The sequence below is a fragment of the Protopterus annectens genome, chromosome 13.part0 (assembly GCF_019279795.1).
Source record: "Protopterus annectens isolate FY-2018-M chromosome 13.part0, PAN1.0, whole genome shotgun sequence".
In the NCBI taxonomy this organism is placed as follows: domain Eukaryota; kingdom Metazoa; phylum Chordata; order Ceratodontiformes; family Protopteridae; genus Protopterus; species Protopterus annectens.
In genome coordinates, this window is record NC_056747.1 from 583,972,974 (window position 1) to 583,993,774 (window position 20,801).

Here is a 20,801-nt window from a genome sequence, read left to right on the forward strand (position 1 = left end):
TAGTTTGCACATTTGTAAAAGAGAAACAGTGTAATGTGTATGTACATGATGGGGAGATTGGGCAGTGAACTGATTTGATGGGAAAACGCGTATTAAGATGAGAATAAACAGCATTTTGTATGTGTGTGTATTTTTATATTTGCAGACTTTAGTCAAAGGTGTCAAAGAATGGAAAGAGAGTAAGTAGGATAATGGAGCAGTTAGAGAATTGCGGAGTAAAGGAGGTGTAGGTATGAGGTAGGTGAATATAGACTAATGTGCCTAATAAGTATGATAGCAGTGTGTGCTAAATAGATGATGAGAGTTGTGACAGTACACAAGTAAAGTGAGAAGTAGAAGAGCTATGAACTGTCACAGAGTTTGTAATGATGGGGGAAGGTGTTACATGATAGCTTAGTGCTTGTGACTGCAAGTGTAACTTTAAGAGGAGGGGAAGAGAAGGTGGGGAGCTGACAGAGCATTGGTTACAACTGCAGAGACTGGGGTATTGAGGAGGGGAGTGCATCTTATTGGGACAGCAATTCCTATTAACAAGAGTTATTTGGTGCGGTGATGAGAATTGCATCAGAAAAATCTGATGTGTACACGTATTTTCTTTTACACGAGTACAAGCACTTTCTCTTGCAGACAGCTTACCACCAGCTTCTAGATATTATTTTACTTATGTACACAAGGCCAATAGGAGAGGAGTGTCCATGAACATAAACCATGTACAAATTCACAAAATGGTAATCCCCCCTAAGTCAAACACGCACCATTTGGCACCCAAACTTACTGTGTACATACTGTTCATTTGAAAATATTAAAACTATATACATACATCTCTAACAAAAGAAGTGAGTATAAAGGGTGTAGTAATATGCTATGGGCAATAATAGAAGACAGATAACTCTGACTGAGAATGGATTGTGAGGAAGGGTGAAACAATCTTTATATCAAATACTGACAGGCTAGAAATCTCTAGAGGCATTTATCTCATTACTCTTGCTTCAGATTTAAACTTCCTTTGCTTCCTGCAGCACTCTGTTTCCCTTGTGTATCCCATTCTTATTGACAGCCATGTGTAAATGTTGTTAAATTCAGTTTTACACTTGGGTTTTGTGGTTTGTGCACACATATACATATAAGTTGTATAGCTGTGTCTGTGAATATACATATAAATGTATGTAATGTATATGGGTGTGTCTATGTATTATTGTATTGTAGTACTGTAAGATTGAACCAGAAATTATCAAACCCAGTGCATTAACCAATAAAATACTGGAAACCTAAAATGTCAAAATATAACCGATCTCAAAAGGAAAATGACCAGTTTCCTCTTGCAATCTGTTAACCATACCACACATACTGGATATAATTTGGCTGAAAAGTGGTAGTGTTGCAGACTAGTTTCTAAAGGTAAGGTTAGGTTTGGGGTTAGGGTTAGCACATTTTACTAAGTAGAGCAGCATTTCTGTAATTTATATAATTTATCATAGATTGATCTAATAAACTGTGTTTTCAGTAGAGGATTTTGATGAAAATCTGTCAGGAAATAAGTGGTTTCCTGACACAGAAGATCTCGGGAAGCAAATATGTTAGTTAGCCTCTTACCTTTCAGGATTAAATGAATTGAAGATTCAGTCTTTACAGTCCAGTCCATCTTAATCATAAAGAACACTGAGGGAGTATAATTCTTCATGCATGAAGATTAGTCATAGGTGGTCAGCTTTCTTTTCAGAGCTGTCAGATATTCCCAGAACATGTGTCTCTCTCCTGCACCCTGAGGACATTGGTTTGAGACTTGGGAGTGGGAAGAAGGGGCAGTACCCTGTACCATCTTCAGTTTCCATTTTACTGCAGGAATTATTCTGTCATAAGTCTGTGGAGCTGGGGTGATGACTGCCATGCTCAACTGGAGAACTATCCTACAAGTCCCCAGAAAGAAACTTATTACAGAAGAATAGAAAAGTTGAAGAAGTTGATTGTGAAAGAATCTGTTAGGATTGATAAGGTTACATGCTTCCTTCTGTCAGCCCCCCATGGGGCCTGAAAGCATTGGTCCCAAAGAAGCATAGTTTAGGAAATGTTAAGCCCAGGGAGGGGCAGACTAGTGGCTTGTTTTCTCTTTCAGAGGCAAACAGTGGGGTTCCAGCTCCCCAAGTGTGGCAGGCACAGAGTGTGAAATTTGTGCTGCAGGTGTGGATCACAGTCCTCAGACCTCCATGATGGGCATTGTTTGGGTGCAGACAGTAGCTTTACAGGGGTGGCAGTGTGTACAGGATATTGCAAATATTACTGAGCTGAATTCTAGCGAGAGTTTCCAACTCTCCTGTTAGTATAGAGTTGTGTAAGCAAATCTCAAACTTGCACAAGGACAGGCATCTGTTTAATGGATGTCTGACCTACCTCTGAGTATTTTGATTAAGTAACTTGCTGCAGAATACATAATGGCTTAGTGGACAGACTGCTTCCTTCCCCCACATACAGTGCACTTCTCTACCTTTAGTTTTGCCCTGCCATCTAAGGAAAAAATGGCCTTTTCCTCCTGAGATATATATATTTTTAATCTTACAAGATGACAACACTTGCATGAAACATTTATAACCTCGTTTAGGTTCTGATGCACATTTTTATGAGATTAAAGAGCTCTCACATATGTACAAGTGATAAGAAGTGCTCTTGGGCTTACGAGAGGTGTAGGCCCACAGCTATTTAGTTTATAATGCAGGTCTTCCAGGATGCATTTGAGAGGGCCTTTCTCAAATCAGTCTTTCAACCACCCCCCACCCAACTTATGTATTGATTAATGTAAGGAATTTGGTATATAAGAGGAAAATGTGGACTAATTTATATGAAAATGTCTGTTAAATGATATTGTTGAAAGCTGTTTATGACATGTACAACAATAAAAAAACAAAGTTTAAAAAAAAAGGCAATTCATCTGACTTGTGAGTGGGAAAGACTAATGCTGGTTCACCTTTTTGTTACTCAAGTATTTGAACTCTCTTGAATTTAATGGATAATAGTTTTTGCTCACCTCAGAATTAAGGGAGTTTGCATATATATCCCTTTCTAGAGGACTGTCTCATTTAAGCTTTCTTGCAGAAGCTCCACACGTGCCTTGGGTGTATGAGCCTGACTAGCCTGGACATCTCTCTGAACCTGTAGAAATCAAGCCTGACATCAGCTTCCACAAAGACATTTTTTGGGTTAGTAGTATATTCTGAAGTGGGTAGACTGACCCTACCCTAGGAACACTTAAATGCATTTAAACACTTTAATAACAATGGGCTTCTATCTGACAGCAGGGCTTCAGAAATGGTTTTAGCACAACCACTAGTATACTCTCAGCATCTGCACTGCCTATGGTAACCTAAATGATGGCCTCCTTGCAGCCGGTATTTTTGTGGACATGACCTGTGCCTTTGAAGCTGCTTGCTAAGCTACAAAAATCCAGCTTGGGAGAAACTGTCCTTGACTATTTCCATAGGTACTTTGACAGCAGGACCTTTCAGGTTTACTCTAACAATCGGCAGTTAACTAATGGAACAGTAAAAATGGGTGTCACCCAAGGCTCTGTTCTAGGCCCATAACTATTTTCTTTATTCATTAATGATTTTACTGATTTACCTAAAATGTCATTTGCATACAGGATGAGGTTTAAGTTTATTACTGCAGGCAAACAGGTATCCCACAATCCTGCAGTACTCCAACAATCCTTCATTGATCAAAGTACAAATATCTAGGCCAAACCCTTGACTCTGCTTTAAGCTCAACAGCCTACAGTGTTAATAAAGTCCTCTCACAATTGAAACAGTGCAATAGAATATCACACCTGCTATCTTCTTCTGCCTGCAATGCACTGACCAAGAATGCCCTTCTTTCTAAACTAGAATATTGTCTTCCATGTGCTGTCTTTACATTCTGCTTATAACATTCAAAGACTACAAGTCACTGAGAATAAAATTGCTAGATGTACCCTACTTGACGCCCGCAAAAACCACTGTAATCTTCTAATGATCTAAATTGATTACCAATTACTGAAGGTCCACACTTCTGTGCACCTTACTATATACAATTCTAAATGACTATTGCCCCCTCCCCCCAAAAAGAACATTTCCAATTGGGTGGCAGTCCTAATCCCTAAAGAATTCCCAAGGGAACTTAATATCACCCCCCCCCCCCAAATTTAAAATACTCATTGGTAAAAGAGCCTTCTCATGAATCAGCCCAGCTCTTGGGAATAAACTACCTGCTGAAACAATGCATCAAGATACTCTTACCAAGTTTAAGTAGTCCCTTCCTGAGCACTACTTCAGGGTTTTGCTTGTAAATGTTTCAGAGATAATGGATGACCTCTTCAGGTTTAGAATTCTAAAAATGCTCAAGTCTCTCAGCGATTTCCTTTTGCTATCAACACTTCTACTTCTCTCTTCTCTTCTTTGTCTCTAGGCTTATAACTCTGTAATCTGTTTTTAATAATTTCCATTTGATTTTTTTTCCTTCAAGAAAATTCAGTTTTAAACCTTGTCGTAGTCAATGTAAATCTGAAACTGTGTTACAGTTCTTATGCATTTCTAATTTATGTTATAAAAACTGTATAATAACGTTAGATAATTTTTGCAACTATGTACCGTAATATTTGAAGTATGTAACTGAAGTTTACTTGCACTGTTTATTCAGTCTGAGCCTAGGTCATGGCTGAAAAGGGCCTGTCAACCTGATTACCAATTAGTAAATAACTACAGAGTGCTTCTCCTAAGTCAATTCTTTGGCCCTTTAGCCCAGAAGATGTATCCTGTATTACGTTAGACTTAAGTCTGTCTCCATTCTGATATTCTCGTAGCCATATTCCTGTTAAGTAAGGTACATCCATAGCCCAAAAATGTATGGGAGCCACAATGTCTGATCTCCCAGTCCCTGCAGTCAGGAGGAAGTTCAGGTGATGGTTGCTTCAAATGTAGGCCGACCCTAGGGATGCCATTTGCGTATTTAACCACAAACGTGTCCGGTTTCATATTGGAGATGCCTACAGGTTATCTGTGTTTATTTGTCATTCAGGATATTGTATTTGAGTTTTATATGCCAGTAACTGTGCATAGTTTAAAATATTTTAAATTTAAATGTACTCTTTTCATATTATTGTGTCACATGTATTGCTTAATAAATAAAGTATGTATCAGTTAAGGTGCATTTGTCAGCCATTGCAGAATGCTCCCTTACCATTTCACTTGTAAGGTTTTTGAAGATGGTCTTACACCTGCTTTCAGAGGTTGGCTTGAGGGGTTTTATCATCTTTCAGGCCCAGGCTTTCACCTGAGATGGTACCAGTAGTTTCCTCAAGGGGCTTGCCAAGATACTTCCATTGGATTTTATGGGTACCTTTATTGGTAACTTCTTATTCCAGAAAAGTAGTGAAGATAACACTGACTGATGAATGTCCAACCCATGTCTTCTACATGAGCAAGACACCATCTTTGCATTAGGTAATTTTCACATCTTAACAATTCAGGCCATAAGGTGTGTGATGTGTATGTCCCACCACTGCCAGTCAATATGTGATGACCCTCCACCTATGGGCCAGGAATCGAGGAGCCTCAATCCTCGCCACTGGCACCTGTGGGGAACGTTCATTAGAAGGATAACAGGTACACACAGTCTCTCCAGATACAGCTCTCAGTTTCCATTAAGAGCAGTCCAGTCAGTCCAGGGCTGGTTCCTCTCTTTCTCCAGATCCTCAGTAAGACTCCCCGTTGGCACAGCTATAGCGTTGAATCCTTAGCCAGGGTTCCAAGCCAAGTCCACCAACAATCGCTCTGTCCAACCAGTGCTTTGTGTCCCTGCCCAAGTAGCTGACACATACACACTGAGATTTGATTTATACACACACACACACACACACACACACACACACACACACACACACACACCTGGGAAAGGTTGGCACAGGTTTACCAGCTATGCCCACTCTTACCCAAACTATAAGGTAGTTATCACTGCCACCAGAACCCTTCACCAGCTACTTCAAGACCCTTAACAAAGGGTGTCCAATTTTAGTGTGTATTAATACAAATCATAGTTTGAGCAAGAGCAAGGCTATTTGGCCCACACAGTGTCCCCAAATAAATATGCAAATACTCTTAAAACTTAAATATCTCAACAAAGGTCAGCCACATTGAAAGGTTTAAATATATTTAATAATAAAGGAACAAGACAATACTAAATATCTGTTCACAGTGACATCAGAGTTTAAAAATTACAGGAAATCTTTAAAATAATGTTGAAGGACAGACTCAAACAAACAAATGAAGAAAAACAATATCTAAACTAAGCTTCACTATTCCTGATTGAATCTGAGAGAATTGTACTGTTCCATAGTAACTTACTTAATAGAACAAGGCAGATGATGGGGTGAATGGTCCTTCTTGTCAGGCCCAAGACAGAATACAGAATGCTCTGTCTCACTAAGAGACTTCTCAAAATAACATCTAAAATGTATCCTCTGCGATAGCTTACAGAATGACATAATTTATGGTCATCTGACTTCTGGTTCCCATGCAAAACCCCATTTGCTGGAAGCTGGCAGGGTATAGCACCTACCTGTAAAAATACACACACATGGGTGTTTGCTCAGATCTGTGGCAGGTGCTGGAAGTTCTAAAACAATTTCATACCTCCATGCTTCCAGAGTAGTAATTGACTTGCCCCAAAGACAATGCAGAAAGCTTCCTAGTACAGATTTTGTCTCTGGCTGCATTGAAACCTGTGAGATGGCCTGTAAAGTGATTTAATTTCAGATATATATTTTTTTAAGTTTGCTGGACTGAGGTTAACCTCCTGTTTTCCAGATTCCTCTGTTAGAACAGACACGTTTAAACAGTTACAGTAGTGCATGTACATTTCTGTTCTCTTCCAGTAGGGCCCACTGCAGATACATTTCAAACACAAGCACTTTACAAATACCATTTCAACACAAATGTCTGTACAAATCATTTTGATATACAATAAAGTTCTAATATGTTTGTAACACAAACATCTTGTATAAATTTAGTTTGATATTCACAAGTGATATAATATTCCATCTAGCTGTGCTGGCAGTACCTCATGTCGTCACAAGGTGTAATTCCCATCTGCAAAGAATTGTACTGATCTTGTCATTTGAACATTTGCTGTTAATGTGAATATACTTGTACAAATGCGTTTTTCTTACCTTCCTAATATATTGTATAATTGAATACCGTTTTAAAATCTGTGTACTATAATTGTGGTCCTTGGAGAAAAATGAACTGCAAGTATGAATGTGAAGTACTGCACACCAACTCTGTGGCTGCTTTACTTGAAGGTATTACCCTTACTTTGTATAGTGATCTCATTGTTGGTATATATTAAGTGTCAAGTTTGAAGAAGCAGTAGTCCTTGACCACATGCAGATAAGGTTGAAAAGGTTTAACGGAGTTACAGAAGTTTGAAATGCGCCCCCGCCCATTTTGCAGAATGGGATATTACCCTTTTGATAGGGAGCTGTTTCGATTTTGCATTTATATTCAAGTGGAGAAGAACTTTCAAGAGAAGATCAGTAGTTCTTGCTGCACAATGACACTGGGGGGCAGTGAAGCAGAATTTCTAGTATGTTTAATACTGGATATAGCATATTTGAACAAGGTGGATTATTTTGAACAGTCTTGAGAGTAGAGTGTTAGTCTGTTTACATTTGCCAATAACTGTATGTTTGCCAAGTATAATCTGGGATGCATCTATGACAACACAGTTGTGTAGTGAGTACTGCTTCCACTTCACAGCAGGAAAATCTCTGGACTGGTTATTGGGTAGATTCTTTCTCTGTGGTGTATGCATATCCTTTTGCATCTACATAACCCCCCCCCCATGCTCTTTGTCTTGCCTTCCAAAGATATGAGGTGGGTCAGTTAGTATTCTCCAAATTGCCTGTAGGTGCGCATGAGTGAGTCTGTGTGTCCTATGATGGCCATGGCCATGTCCAGAACAGGTTTTCTGTGCCTTGCACTCATTAATTGACAAGATAGTTCTCAGTGTTCCCAGAATATCCAAGGATAAATTGGGTAATTGGAAATGGATTGATGGAATAAGTATGAATGCAAACCACATGGACTTTTTCTTGACTAAAGAGATGAGTTCCTCTGTCAGTGAGTGAGTCAAGGTACTCAATTTACTAGACTGATGTGTTAACAGTGCAGTGGTGATTTTTGTCAAGGAAAAATTGTACTTTTAAAAATGGTAGGCATGGATTATTGTGTGTTCCAGAACTTCATGGGCCTTTATCATCTTTCTCCACCATACTTTATCTGAATAAAGCAGTTTGGCTTCCAAAAAGTGGAGCAGCTCAAGCCATAGTCTATAAAATCAGAGAATGTAAATCTTCTTGCACGTGTTTACCCAATTAAATTTTCACACATTTTTTAATCATGATTTAGTCATGAAATACAGACTTTATTTTCTTTCAGTCTGTCACACCTAAGGGATTACCAGGAAGCGGTGCCTTTTAGGATGCATTTGCATTAAGTGGAACTGACTTCTGTTGGCATTTTCCATTTCAGATGATCAATCGCGGATTCGTTTCCAGTTGGAGTTGGAATTTGTTCAGTGTTTGGCAAACCCAAACTATCTCAACTGTAAGTAATAATTTGGTTTTATGATTGTCATTGGGACCAGTTGATGCAAAAAAAAAGTCCTTATACAGCAGTCTTCTCAATTGTGAGTATTTTATTTGTCTTCTGAGAAGTCCTTGTGTAGCATTTTTAAGCAAGTATTAGTACTTTGTACACAGCTTTTTCTAAACAAAGCTGGTAAAAAGTTTTCATGTACGGAGAAATAAAATATACAGATAAAACTTGTGTTAACTGAAGTATTTTAATGTACATTAATGGTAAAAATCTGGATAGTTTGATCAGTGAGAGAAATCTATTCTATTCAAAGATTAACTGCCATGCCAGCACTCCAAAACTGTGGAAGCCCCATAACATTAAAGAATCCAATACATTGATTTTCTGATATGACGATGTGTGACTTCTGACAACGAGCTGCAAAGCCATCCTGTCAATGTGATGCTGTCTCCTATTTGACAGAATGATGTTTGTGAACTAGACTGGATTAGCCAGTCAAGAGGAGAAGGTTAATACCTGCACCACACCACATTCAACACATAGCCCTCCAGAACTTACACCACCACAACCCTCGCATAGTAACACACAACACATACCTACTTTCGCGGAGGCTCTCGATACAAATCTGCCCAAACAGAGACCTCCGCGGTAGAAACACAAACAACCACCACATCCCAACACAAACCATAAGACACATAGCTGACATAAACAGAGTGCCACTCAACCAGAGCCCATAAGGCAAAACAACTTACCCAATCCACTAGTCATAGCTGACTCAATAGTAAGGCACACTGATGTCCCACTCGCTAGGTTGAATAAGGAGAAAGTTACGGTCAGCTACCTGTCGGGTGCCAGGATCCGCCACATAATGCATGCACTTGGGTTACTCCACAACAGGTACAAATATGACTCTCTGTCATTGTCCATGTTGGTGTGAATGACCTGAGACGTACCTCCCTGGGCTACATGAAAGAGACATAAAGGAGCTCTGGGATCTTGTAGCCCAGGCAGATATGATCCTAGCTCTGAGTAGCATCCTACCGTAACCCAGAATGATGCCACAGTACAAGCAGAAAATTATTTACTTCAATTGGCTACATTTCTGGTGTCATTCTAAGGCGATCCAGTATCTGTCTGCCTGGGATGATATGATCGACAGACCTAGATATTTCACCAGAGATGGCCTGCACATGTCACCCCAGGGATTCTGGATACTGGCCAAGGCTCTTGCCACCCCTAGAGTGCCTTTTTTAGGCAATGTTCTGAAGACAAAATTACCACCATAACAGATACAGGCAAACAAAATCTGAGGGTTATGCTACTCAACGCTAGAAGTCTAAATCTCAAAATGCACTTGCTCAAAGCACTCCTTAAAATGGAGAACATCAACATCTGCGTAGCGACAGAGACTTGGTTCAAGGCTCTGGAGAGCACCCCAGCACTACCAGGCTATAATTCATACCACACCTTATAGCCCCTAAACTTGGACCGAAGCACTAAAGGCTGTGGTGTCTCCATATTCATAAGGGATATGCACACCTCCAGACTAGTAGCCCAACATAACGCATCAGAGATACTTCAGGTACAACTAACACTGGGTAAAAATACAATCCAGGTTGTAGCCTACTATAGATCCCCCACCATGTCCCAAGACTCCCACGCCACATTCCTAAACACACTGGAAAATATTAGAGTACAACCCAATACCCTTATACTGGGAGGCTTTAACTACCCCTCCATTAACTGTGAAAATGACTCCTGTACCAACACACTTGCTCAACATTTTCTGGAATTCATTAATTCCAACACCCTGGACCAACTCATTCTTACCTCCACCAGGGGTAGAAACATCCTTGACCTGGTCATTACTAACATGGGCGACCATTGCTCTACACCAGTAATCAACTCTTCCCTGGTCAGATCTGACCACATGCTGATCACCATTGATATCCACATCTCACCCTCACCCCCCCAAAGGAAACCACTATAAAGAACTTCTCCAAAGCCAATTTTGGGCTTCTAAAAACAGAGGTGGCTAACTTCACAACACCCATGCAAATGGAAAATGGGTGCATGACTGCTGAATCATACACCAATGCACTGTATGAGCACATACACAAGTGCATGAAACGGGCCATATGAAACAGAACCAAAATGCTCTCCTCCAAAAAGAAAAAAAAAAGCCAATCTGGTGGTCCCCCACCATAAATTAACTCTACAACGGAAGGAAAAAGAAACTCCCTTGTTAACCTCAGCAAAAAACTGAGCTCTTTTATCAAATCATCCAAAGCTAGCTACGAAAACAAAATTGCTGTAGATTCTAAAGACAACCACAAGGCATTCTGTAGTATGTCAAGAATCTACATGGTAATACTCTGATCTGCTCTGAGTTGCAGCACAATGGCAGTACATATACAGAACCAACTGATATTGCCAACATATTGGCCGACCGGTTCAGTGCAAACTTTACCCTCCTTTCACCCCTAAAAGGGCCAATCTTAATACCTGAGGAATGCCAAGTCCCTATTACCACAGCTACACAGGTAAAAACTGCACTGTCCAAAGCCAAGAATACAGCTTCCATGGGACCTGATAATATTCTTGGCTGTGTTCTACATGAATTATAAAGTGAACTGGCACCACACCTGAGCACCCTGTTCAATCACAGCCTCATTTCAGGCTTTGTTCCTACTGAATGGTGCACTGCTACAGTCATCCCACTCCACAAAGGGGGAGCTACTACAGACCCTGGGAACCACTGCCCCATTAGTCTGACGAGTCTGATATTTAAGGCTGTGGAGCGCATCATCATGGACCTTATAAATAAGGACATAGGGACTCTCCAGACTTTGGACCCCACGCAGTTTGGGTTTGTGAAAGGTAGATCATGCCTGCTCAACCTTGATAGACTTCTTCGAGTCTGTCACCAGAGCTGTGGATGAGGGCAGGGTAGATCACACAGCCTACCTAGATCTTGCCAAGGCCTTTGACACCGTCCCTCACTCATAAATCATAGATAGACTCGCTAAACTAGGCATAAACCCCTATGTCATAAGGGGAACACTTTTTAGAATCTCGAATTTCTGAAAACTCGAACCTCATATGGTTGAGCCCATATGGTCAAGTTTTCAGAAACTCGAAATTCTAAAGTGTATTTAATTTAGTTGAATATAGCATTGTCTGCCTCCTGCACTCTCCCTACTTAAATGTACCATCTCCGTGATCACACTATAGCAAGGAAATGGGAAATCTCCCGTTCTGCACTTCTGCATACAGCATGGAACGGGAGATTTCCCTTTTCCCCACTGTAGCATGACCCTAGAGTTGGTATGTTTATGGAGGGGGGGGGGGAGTGCAGGGGGGCTTGCCCCCCCTGCAGAAACTATGTTTTACTTGTTTTTTACTTCGGAATTTCTGAAAACTCAGTCATATGGTCTTGACCATATGAAGTTCAAGTTTTCAGGATTTCGAGATTCTGAAGTGAAACCGTCCTAAGATGGGTTGCTAATTGGCTCACTGATTGAACCCGCACTGTGAAAGTAACAGACTCCAGATCTGACTACTGGCCAGTTACAAGTGGTATCCTACAGGGATCGGTCCACGGTCCTCTCCTGTTTGGCATCTACTTCTCTGAAGTTCAAGCCAACACAAAGGGACTCTGACTGACCAAGTTCGCAGATGATTGCAAACTGGGAGCCATTATTGATTCTCCAACTGATGTAGACATTCTACATAAAGGCCTCACTGACACCAATGACTGGTGCCAGAACCATGGCCTAAAGCTCAATGCCACAAAGTGCATCATCATTTCTTTTGGGAAAAATTCGGTGCCCATGAACTGCCACATAGGCGGTAGTCCACTAAACACTGAAGGTGTGATAAGAGACCTGGGGACACAGGTTGACAGCAACCTCTCCTTTGATAACCACATTGTCAGTGTAGTCAGAAAGTCGTCCTCTGTGGCACATCTCATTAGAAAAGATTTCTCATCCAGGAAGAAAGAGGTCATAATGCCTCTCTACTCGTCCCTCTAGACCTATTATAGAATACAACGCCCCATTTGGTATGTACCTCAGTAGACACCTACAACAACTGGAAAGTCACAAAAATGTCTCCATTAAGAGGATCTTAGGCCTTAGACAGATGGCCTATACAGACAGACTCAAAAAAACTCCAGCTGTACTCTGTCTCTTATCGTCTACTTAGAGGCAATCTCTGCTTGATCTACAAAGCCATGTCTGACCCAGAGCTGCTAGTTATGCTACACCGAAAGAAATCCTAATCCCTGCATGCCACAAGCTCCAGGGACCTAAACCTCATTACCACAATAAACAGAACATGTTGGAGGGACAGGTTCCTAACCCAGAGACTTCCCATACTCTGGAACAAACCTCCCATTCATGTCCAGCAGAGTACTTCACTGGCTCTCTTTAAGAGAAGTCTTGATGAGTGGATGGACAATATGAAGTTCACCCTGTGGGTCAATTCAGTGGCCTTGTTTTACAGGGGCACTGGGAACTAACTTTGGGTGGCATGATGCCAGGGAAGGGCCGTTAGCCTAGTACACACCTATGAAGTATGAACTTGTATAAACTAGGGAGATCTGATGAAAGTAGTATTGGTGTCTGCATTCCATTTCATTCACTTAATTTATTTCCTTGAATGACTTTGCATCTGTTTTTCCCACTGGGAATCTAAGGAAGTTCCCCTCCAACATTTGTACATGGTACATTTTCCTCAAGTCACAAACTAGTTAAGATGCATATAATAAAAGGGGCAGACAGACCTGGATTGGTTTTGTGAAGACTGGGGAATTTTTTGAGGATGGTGAGGCATGCTGAAATGTTTCATTCATTACACTAACTGCTCTATGATAGGAAGGGCTAAGCTTGGGCATAACCTGCACAAGCCTGCATCAGTTCATGCAATATTTGCCTGTCCTGGGCATATGTTTTCCATGAATGGATAGCATTTGAGATGTCAAGTGCACTAATAAGCTAGTAAAGATTTGAAAATGTACTGTATGTTACAATTCTGAAATGGCTGAGCACAGCCAGGAGATGACTTTTTCATTCTTGTACTTTTGGTTTGAGTTTCCTGTTACATGCTTCAGTCTGCAGTACTCCTAGACTAAACTTGAATGTTGGATTTGGCGATTTTAGTGGATAGAAAAAAATGAAGAGAATGTAATGTATAATGCCTTTAACTGCTTGAAGGTTTAAACTGATTGCCTATTGCTCACATAACAGTATATTTCTTCCTTCAAGTAATTTTTAGGTTCCCTCATGTGTTTTTGTCCTGATGCATGTCGGCAGTCAAGCCTTTCCCCAAGTCAAACGGAGCCCATTTGTTCTCCCACATCAATGATTATATAGTGCCACATTGAGAGCTGTCTGGAAGGGGCTATCATTAAGGCATCCATGAGAGTGCTGTGCGCCAGGCCATTGCAAATGCCCATAGTACTGCATAACTCCACAGTACTGGGATGACCTGTAATCCATATCACCGCTGAGACCCACAGTGCTCACCCATTGTGAGTGTATGCTTTGCCTTTCTAAAGGTTACACCAGCCAGTGACTTGATAAGCCCAATGTCTGCCACAGGCCATTGATTTACATTTCCACCCATACTACAATGGATAGTGGCAGTACACAGTCAGTACCTTCCCACACTCCCATCTAGGATGGAGCTACTGAGTTAACAGAGCAGGATGAATCAAACTCCCAAGTCACTAATTTACATTTGTTTACCGGGAAAGTCCGACTGGGCCAGAAGCCCATTTTTAGCGGAGGCCCGGAGAGAAAGGCTCCACAGAAATATAAGTAATGTACAATAATTAGATAGTACAGTAGTATACATACAGTAAGATACAGAGTACACATCATCTAGTTAGTCTATACAAAGTAGTATTAAATACAGTTTTCTAGGAGATACAGGTTCAAAAGGAAAAACACAAGCATTTCAGTGAAGATCACTGTGAGAAAAATAGTAGTGTGTACATATTAAATAAGCCTTATGAACAAATGAGATTTCCTTTTATATATACTGTTTTGATTAGTAATAAACACTGAGGAGAGGGAGGAAATGAGGTAAGGAGTGGGACAGTATGTTGAGAGAGTTATAGATATTTTGTCAGTCAGGTTTGGCGCAGGAGTAGTGCCAGTTCTTGAATAGATGTTCAAATAGTAGTAGTTTGAAACTGGTAGATTCAGGTGTGTTTTGGAGGGTGTGGGGTAGAGTGCTCCTTAATTTGGCTATTTGATTTGAGAATAGGGCTTTACCGTGAGTGTTGTTAGAATCTTTTTCATAGTAAATAAAGCTGTCTGTAGATCTTAGACTTCGTGGGCATGAGTAGGGAACAAGTTCCTTGAGGAATCGCAGCTATCAGGATGGAAAATAATACTGTGTGAATTTAAGTTGGTAGAGATAAAGAAGGTTAGATAGCTTGAGCCAGTTTAATGTATGCATATAGTGGTGGGTTTGGTGGGGAAGGTTGGCTGCGAAACTGGTTATTTTGTTGTAGCAAGTTTCTGATTTGGTTAAGTCTGATTTTTTTTTAAGTTGGTAAAGAGGGAGAAAGCATATAGGAGCATAGAGAGGAGGAAGGTTCTGGATCTGGCTCGTCTGGTATTGTCAGTGAGGAATGGCTTGCTTCTGTACAGTGAGCCAAGTTTGATGTGAACTTTCTTAATTGTGATGGCTATGTGTTGGTCAAATCTGAGTTTGTTGTCAGTTGTCACTCCAAGGAGGTTTGTATGCTGAACTGGTTGGATGACTGTGTTTGCTGAGAGAATGGTGAACGGAGGGGTAGTCAGTGATTGTTTGCTACTGGTAAATAGCATTAACTGTGTCTTTTTGGGGTTGAGAATTAGTTATTTACTTAGATAGCTTTCTATTATCATTAAAAGCTTGTTGGGCTACTATTTTGAGGTCTGGCAAGGTATCTGCTGAGCAGATTAAAGTTCAGTAGTCTGCATACTGAACTACTTTAGCATGTGTTGTGGATGAGGCTAGATCATTAGAGAAGATGGTGAAAAGAAGGGGTCCTAGTATGGACCCTTGGGGGACTCCAACCAAGACAGGCACAAGTGGTAAGAGCTCGGATTTCCATCGTACTGCTTGTTGTCTGTCATAAAGCTAGCTTAGGAACCAGGAGAGGGAAGTCTTTGATAGGTTTAGTGAGGCAAGAATACCAAGGAGTTTCTGATGGAAGTGTCGAACGCTTTTGACATGTCTAAGAAGATTGATGCTACTTGCTGGTTTGAATTTCTCATTTGGTTGATGGTGTTAGAGAAATTAATTAGGGCTGTGGTGGTGCTGTGTTTTGGTCTGAAACCATGTTGGGAAGGAGAGAGAAGATTGTGAGATAGCTGCTATTGCAGTAATTGTGTGGATACATTTTTCCAGAATGGCTATGGGTCTGTAATTATTTAATTCTGTTGATGTTTCTCCTTTATGTAGAAGGGTGAAGTAGGAAATTTTCCATAATTTTGGGACATATTGTTCTGCTATAGACCTGTTTACCAGAATGGAGAGAGGCAGAGCTATGGCATCTACTGAAAGTTGAGGTACTCATTGGGGAGTTGGTCAGCTGCTAAGGAAGAATGTTTCAGTTTTTCAGCATTGTTCTTACGTTGTTTGGGACAGGTTTGAGGTCAAAAGAGTTGTTAGTTTCCACATTAGGTGGAAGAGACATTGGGGTGGAGTTCTTCCCTGTAACTAAGGAGAGAATTCATCCCAAGTCACCTGGGCAGTAGTCGGGCTTTATTCCTATGCATCTTCAGAATGGGCTTATTTTTAGTGGTTTGTAAAGGCATTCTTTAGTGGAATATCAAGTGCTGTACTTTAACAGTATGGTAACGCAACAGAAATAGTAGCCTGAGAAGCATACTACTGCTTTTCTCAGGATCTGCATAAGAATTGTACAGAACATATATTCTGTACCAGTATCACATTTTAACATAATTCATTACCCCTTTTTTGGGGGGAGCATAGTGACTTTTGGTGGATAAGTGTCTTGTGGTCCAGCACACTGTACAGATTTTTAATGCTATATTTTATATCTATATACGTTGATTTTTAATGCTATATTTTATATCTATATCAGTTTCCTCTTTCTGAGATGCTTGTATGCAGTGATGTAAGCTGCAGCCTGAGGGTGTGCTCCCACTTATCTCTAAACTAGGTCATCCGTTGTATCTACTTGTGTATGTTGTAGCACCCTTGGTCTTCACTGGGGTGCCAGGTATTAGAAGGTCTCCAGCCTTTCACTCAAAGGAATAATGGCCCCCTGGCCACTGATTCTTCTTTCAACACACACACACTTTTTGTACCACTTGTTTAGCAGCTGGTCTGCTGATTGTACTTTGTATGCATATAGCATTAAATAGTAGCAAGCCTGCTGTGGAGAGATGGCTTAACAGTGAAAATAATCTGAAGCACCATTGTGTGCACCTGTTGCAGTTAGTAATTGCTGGTGTCTGTACCTCTACCATATCTCGGATTAGTATACTGAGTGAGCAAGGTTTCTGTCATATTCATATTGAATTAATACAGCTGAGCCAGAGCTGCAAAGCCTTTCAAGATGCATATTGTTAAAGGATAGTATTTTATTTATTTATTTATTTATTTTTTGACGACCGGGCTAGTCTAGCTGGATACATATCCATTTTCAGCAGAGGCCCCTCCATGTACTAATTCATTAAGGTATTAAAAACTTAGCAAAAAAAAGACTAGCTTCAATTGTACAGCATAACAAGTACAGAAGTTAGTATTGTGAACACCGTGCAGAGACATTAGAGTAGATATAGCATAATCATATTTTGATTCTACAGAGGGGTTGCATATACAATCGTGCAACAGTTAACATAATTAAGCATCAACATTTATTTGAGAGACAAGAAACTTAAATCCAAAATCATAAAGTAAGGGAAAGAAAAGAAAAAAATAAAGTAGAGACAAGGCAGGACAAAGAGCAGGTAAAAAAGGGGTTGGTAGTCAAAAGTCAGTGACTCACAGGGGTGGGGTTTGTTAAAAAGCATGAGAGGTCGGGGGCGAAAAAGTAAAAGTATGTTTTAATCAGGCTTAGAGCAGGGACAAAGCCATTGTCCTTTTAGGTAATATCTGAGGTGTTTCTTAAAGAGTTGTGTAGAGGAGAGAGAAGTGTGTGTGTCAGGAAGCTTGTTCCAGATTCTACCAACCACACTGGAAAAGAGTGAATCTCCTGCTTTGTTATTTGATATATTGTTGGCAATGTGTAACTTGTTAGCTGAGCGTACTGTTGTAAGATTTTTGTATGGGGAGATCAGATTATAAAGGATAGAGGTGTTAGTAGGGAGGTGGAGAATTTTTTGAGCAATCGGAAGTTTATTATATTGTAGTTGGTTCTGTAGTTCTAACCATCTGAGTTGTTGCAGGTTGCAACAGTGGTGGGTTCTATAAGGGGAGCCAGTGGCAAATCTAGTTATGTTATTATAGCTCATTTCCAGCTTGGAAAGATTATGTTTAGATAGATTGGTATATATGGCAGATGCATAGAACAGGGTAGATGTAAGCTGAGTCTGGGCAATAGATTTCCTAGCTAATGGGGTAAGAAAGGGTTTAATTCTGTACAGAGAGCCTAGTTTTTTATTGATGGTTTTTATAGTATTGTTAACATGGTCATCGAAGGTAAGGTTATGGTCAATAGTTATTCCGAGGAGACGAGCAGTAGAGTCTGGGGAAATAGAAGTACCATTGTTAGAGGTAATGGTAAAGTGGATTTGCACTGATTTTCGTGTGGGAGTAAATAGTAAAAATTTTCTTTTTTTGGGGTTAAGGAGGAGGCAGCGTTGGGTAAACCATATTTCTACTTTATTAAATACAGTTTGGGTAAGGGTCTGGAGGGAGGAGGAAGATTTGGCAGTACAGATAAGTGTAGAGTCATCAGTATATTGTATACAGGAAGTTTGTGGAAAAGCAGTATGGAGATCATTAATGAAAATGGAAAAAAGAAGAGGTCCTAGGATAGAGCCTTGGGGTACACCAGTGTCCACTGGGAGGGGTGTGGATAGTTTATTGTCCCAGAGTACTGCCTGCTTTCTGTTTTCAAGATAGGATTTAAACCAAAGGATTGCTTGTAGGTCAAGATTTTGTGCTTTTAGTGTATTGATAAGTAGGTTATGATTAACCATGTCAAAGGCTTTAGATAGGTCGATAAATAGAGCAGATGAGAGAGAGTTGTTTCGATTCTTGTTAATGCAGTCAGTAAAAGTTAGCAGGGCAGATGTAGTACTATGAAAGGGTCTGAAACCATGTTGGCAATTAGCAAGCAAGTTATTGTGGAGAAGGTGCTGAAGTAGTTGATGGTGGATCCATTTTTCCATGATTTTTAGCTAAAGGGGAGAGTAAAGCAATTTGACGGTAGTTGGAGATTTCAGTGGATTTACCTCCTTTGTGTAAGGGGATTATATGGGAGATTTTCCATAGAGAAGGGATGTAACCTTCTGAGATAGTTCTGTTTATAAGGATGGAAACAGGGTATGCGATGGCTTTAGCAGCGATTTGAAGGTATTCTGCTGGGAGACGGTCAGCAGAAGGGGTGCAAGGTTTCAGTTTTTTAAGGAGTTTGTAGCTAAAGGTAGTTGGTACTGGTTGTACATGTAGGGGGAAAGAGAATTGTTGGTATGTTGTGTAGAAGTGGGTGTAACGGGTATGTAGAAGTGGGTGTAATGGGTGTAAGTGTTCTAGTAAGGGTTTGAATAGCTTCAATGAAGTAGTTGTTAAAAGCATTAGCTATTTGCAGAGGGTTGTTATGGGGGATAGAGCTGGGAGAGGGAGTTCTAGCCTGGCCTGGTTTGAGGAGTTTATTAATGCCAGACCAAAACTTTTGAGGATTATTAGAGTTTGAGTGTTTGAAGATGGGAATAATATTTTTTTTTTGTCTGATTATATATTTTTTGACGGCATTTCTTAACTGTTTAAAGTAGAGATGATCTGCTGGGCTTTTGGAGGTTCTCAATTTTGCCCAAATTTTGTTCCGTAGGAACATTTTATCTTTGGTTTGTTTGTTTGTTTGTTATTGTTATTGCACTCTGTCTGAAACATAAAGAGATTACATTTAGTCAAGACCTCTTATAGATTTGATTGTAGAATGAAAGGCTGTTTGTAAGGAACAGGGAACTACCACATGACAGTACTCCCCTAAGACTTCATAATTTGATCAAGATTTGGGAATTTATGTGGAGAGTGACTTAACTTTTGACCAACATGTGCCTTTTCTGTTGTAAGAAAGTCCTTCTATATTGTACAGCTTACAAACTAGGGGATTGTGTCTAGATCTAGGGATGTCATTGTTCCCCTTTACTTGGCCCACATTAGGCCAGTAATTTAATATAATGTTCACAACTAAAAGGATACAAGGGTCTAAGCAACATGTCCCATATGGACTGACTCAAAGCCCTGTCACTGTACTTCTACGTACTACAGAGTGCTAAGAAGTGACCTGTGCCTGGCATACAAGGCATCCTCCAACCCATTACTGATGGAATTACACAACATCAGCAAGTCAAATGTCATCAAAACACTTGTTGTAGGGATGTAAACCTCTTCTGCAACATTAACAGAACAGTTTGGAGGGACATGTATAATTCACAGAGGACACTGCTACTGTGGATTTTCAAGAGCAATTTGGAACTATGGATGGGAAACAGAAAATTTACCCCAGGACTGCCCCCTGTACTACTAATGGACAGAGACAGCTCCTATGTGCTTTATCTCATGCATGGGTCCCCTCAAATTATCAGTAGTATGATCCCAGTTATTCTTATTAGGAATAATATATAATTATTGACCATGTGATGGGCAAGGCCAATATATAAGCAAATGGGATAGATTATTTTGATCAAAAAAGGGAAATTGGCCTGTCTTACAATGACCTGCTAGGGCAGCCATCCTAGTTCTTACCTATGAACCTGTGTAAGCATTTGGGCAAGGTAAATGTCTTGTGCCAGTGGCTTATCTAAAATAAATATAACAACTTAAAATTTCCATTACTGTTTGAGCTTAATCTACTTTATTTTTCTTGTTTTCTTGTTTTACAGTTCTGGCTCAGCGGGGATACTTCAGAGACAAGGCGTTTGTGAACTACCTAAAATACTTGCTGTATTGGAAAGAACCGGAATATGCAAAATATCTGAAGTA

General features: G+C 40.3%; 1 protein-coding gene across 1 annotated transcript in view; it reads left to right on the forward strand.

Annotated features, from left to right (window-relative positions):
- MED31 (mediator complex subunit 31) overlaps nt 1-20,801 on the forward strand; it is a 61,606-nt gene that overhangs the window by 19,748 nt on the left and 21,057 nt on the right. The window contains exons 2-3 of the mRNA XM_044054252.1: nt 8,556-8,630; nt 20,702-20,798. Of these exons, the coding sequence (XP_043910187.1) occupies nt 8,556-8,630; nt 20,702-20,798 (172 nt within the window). The remainder of the gene's footprint in view (nt 1-8,555; nt 8,631-20,701; nt 20,799-20,801) is intronic.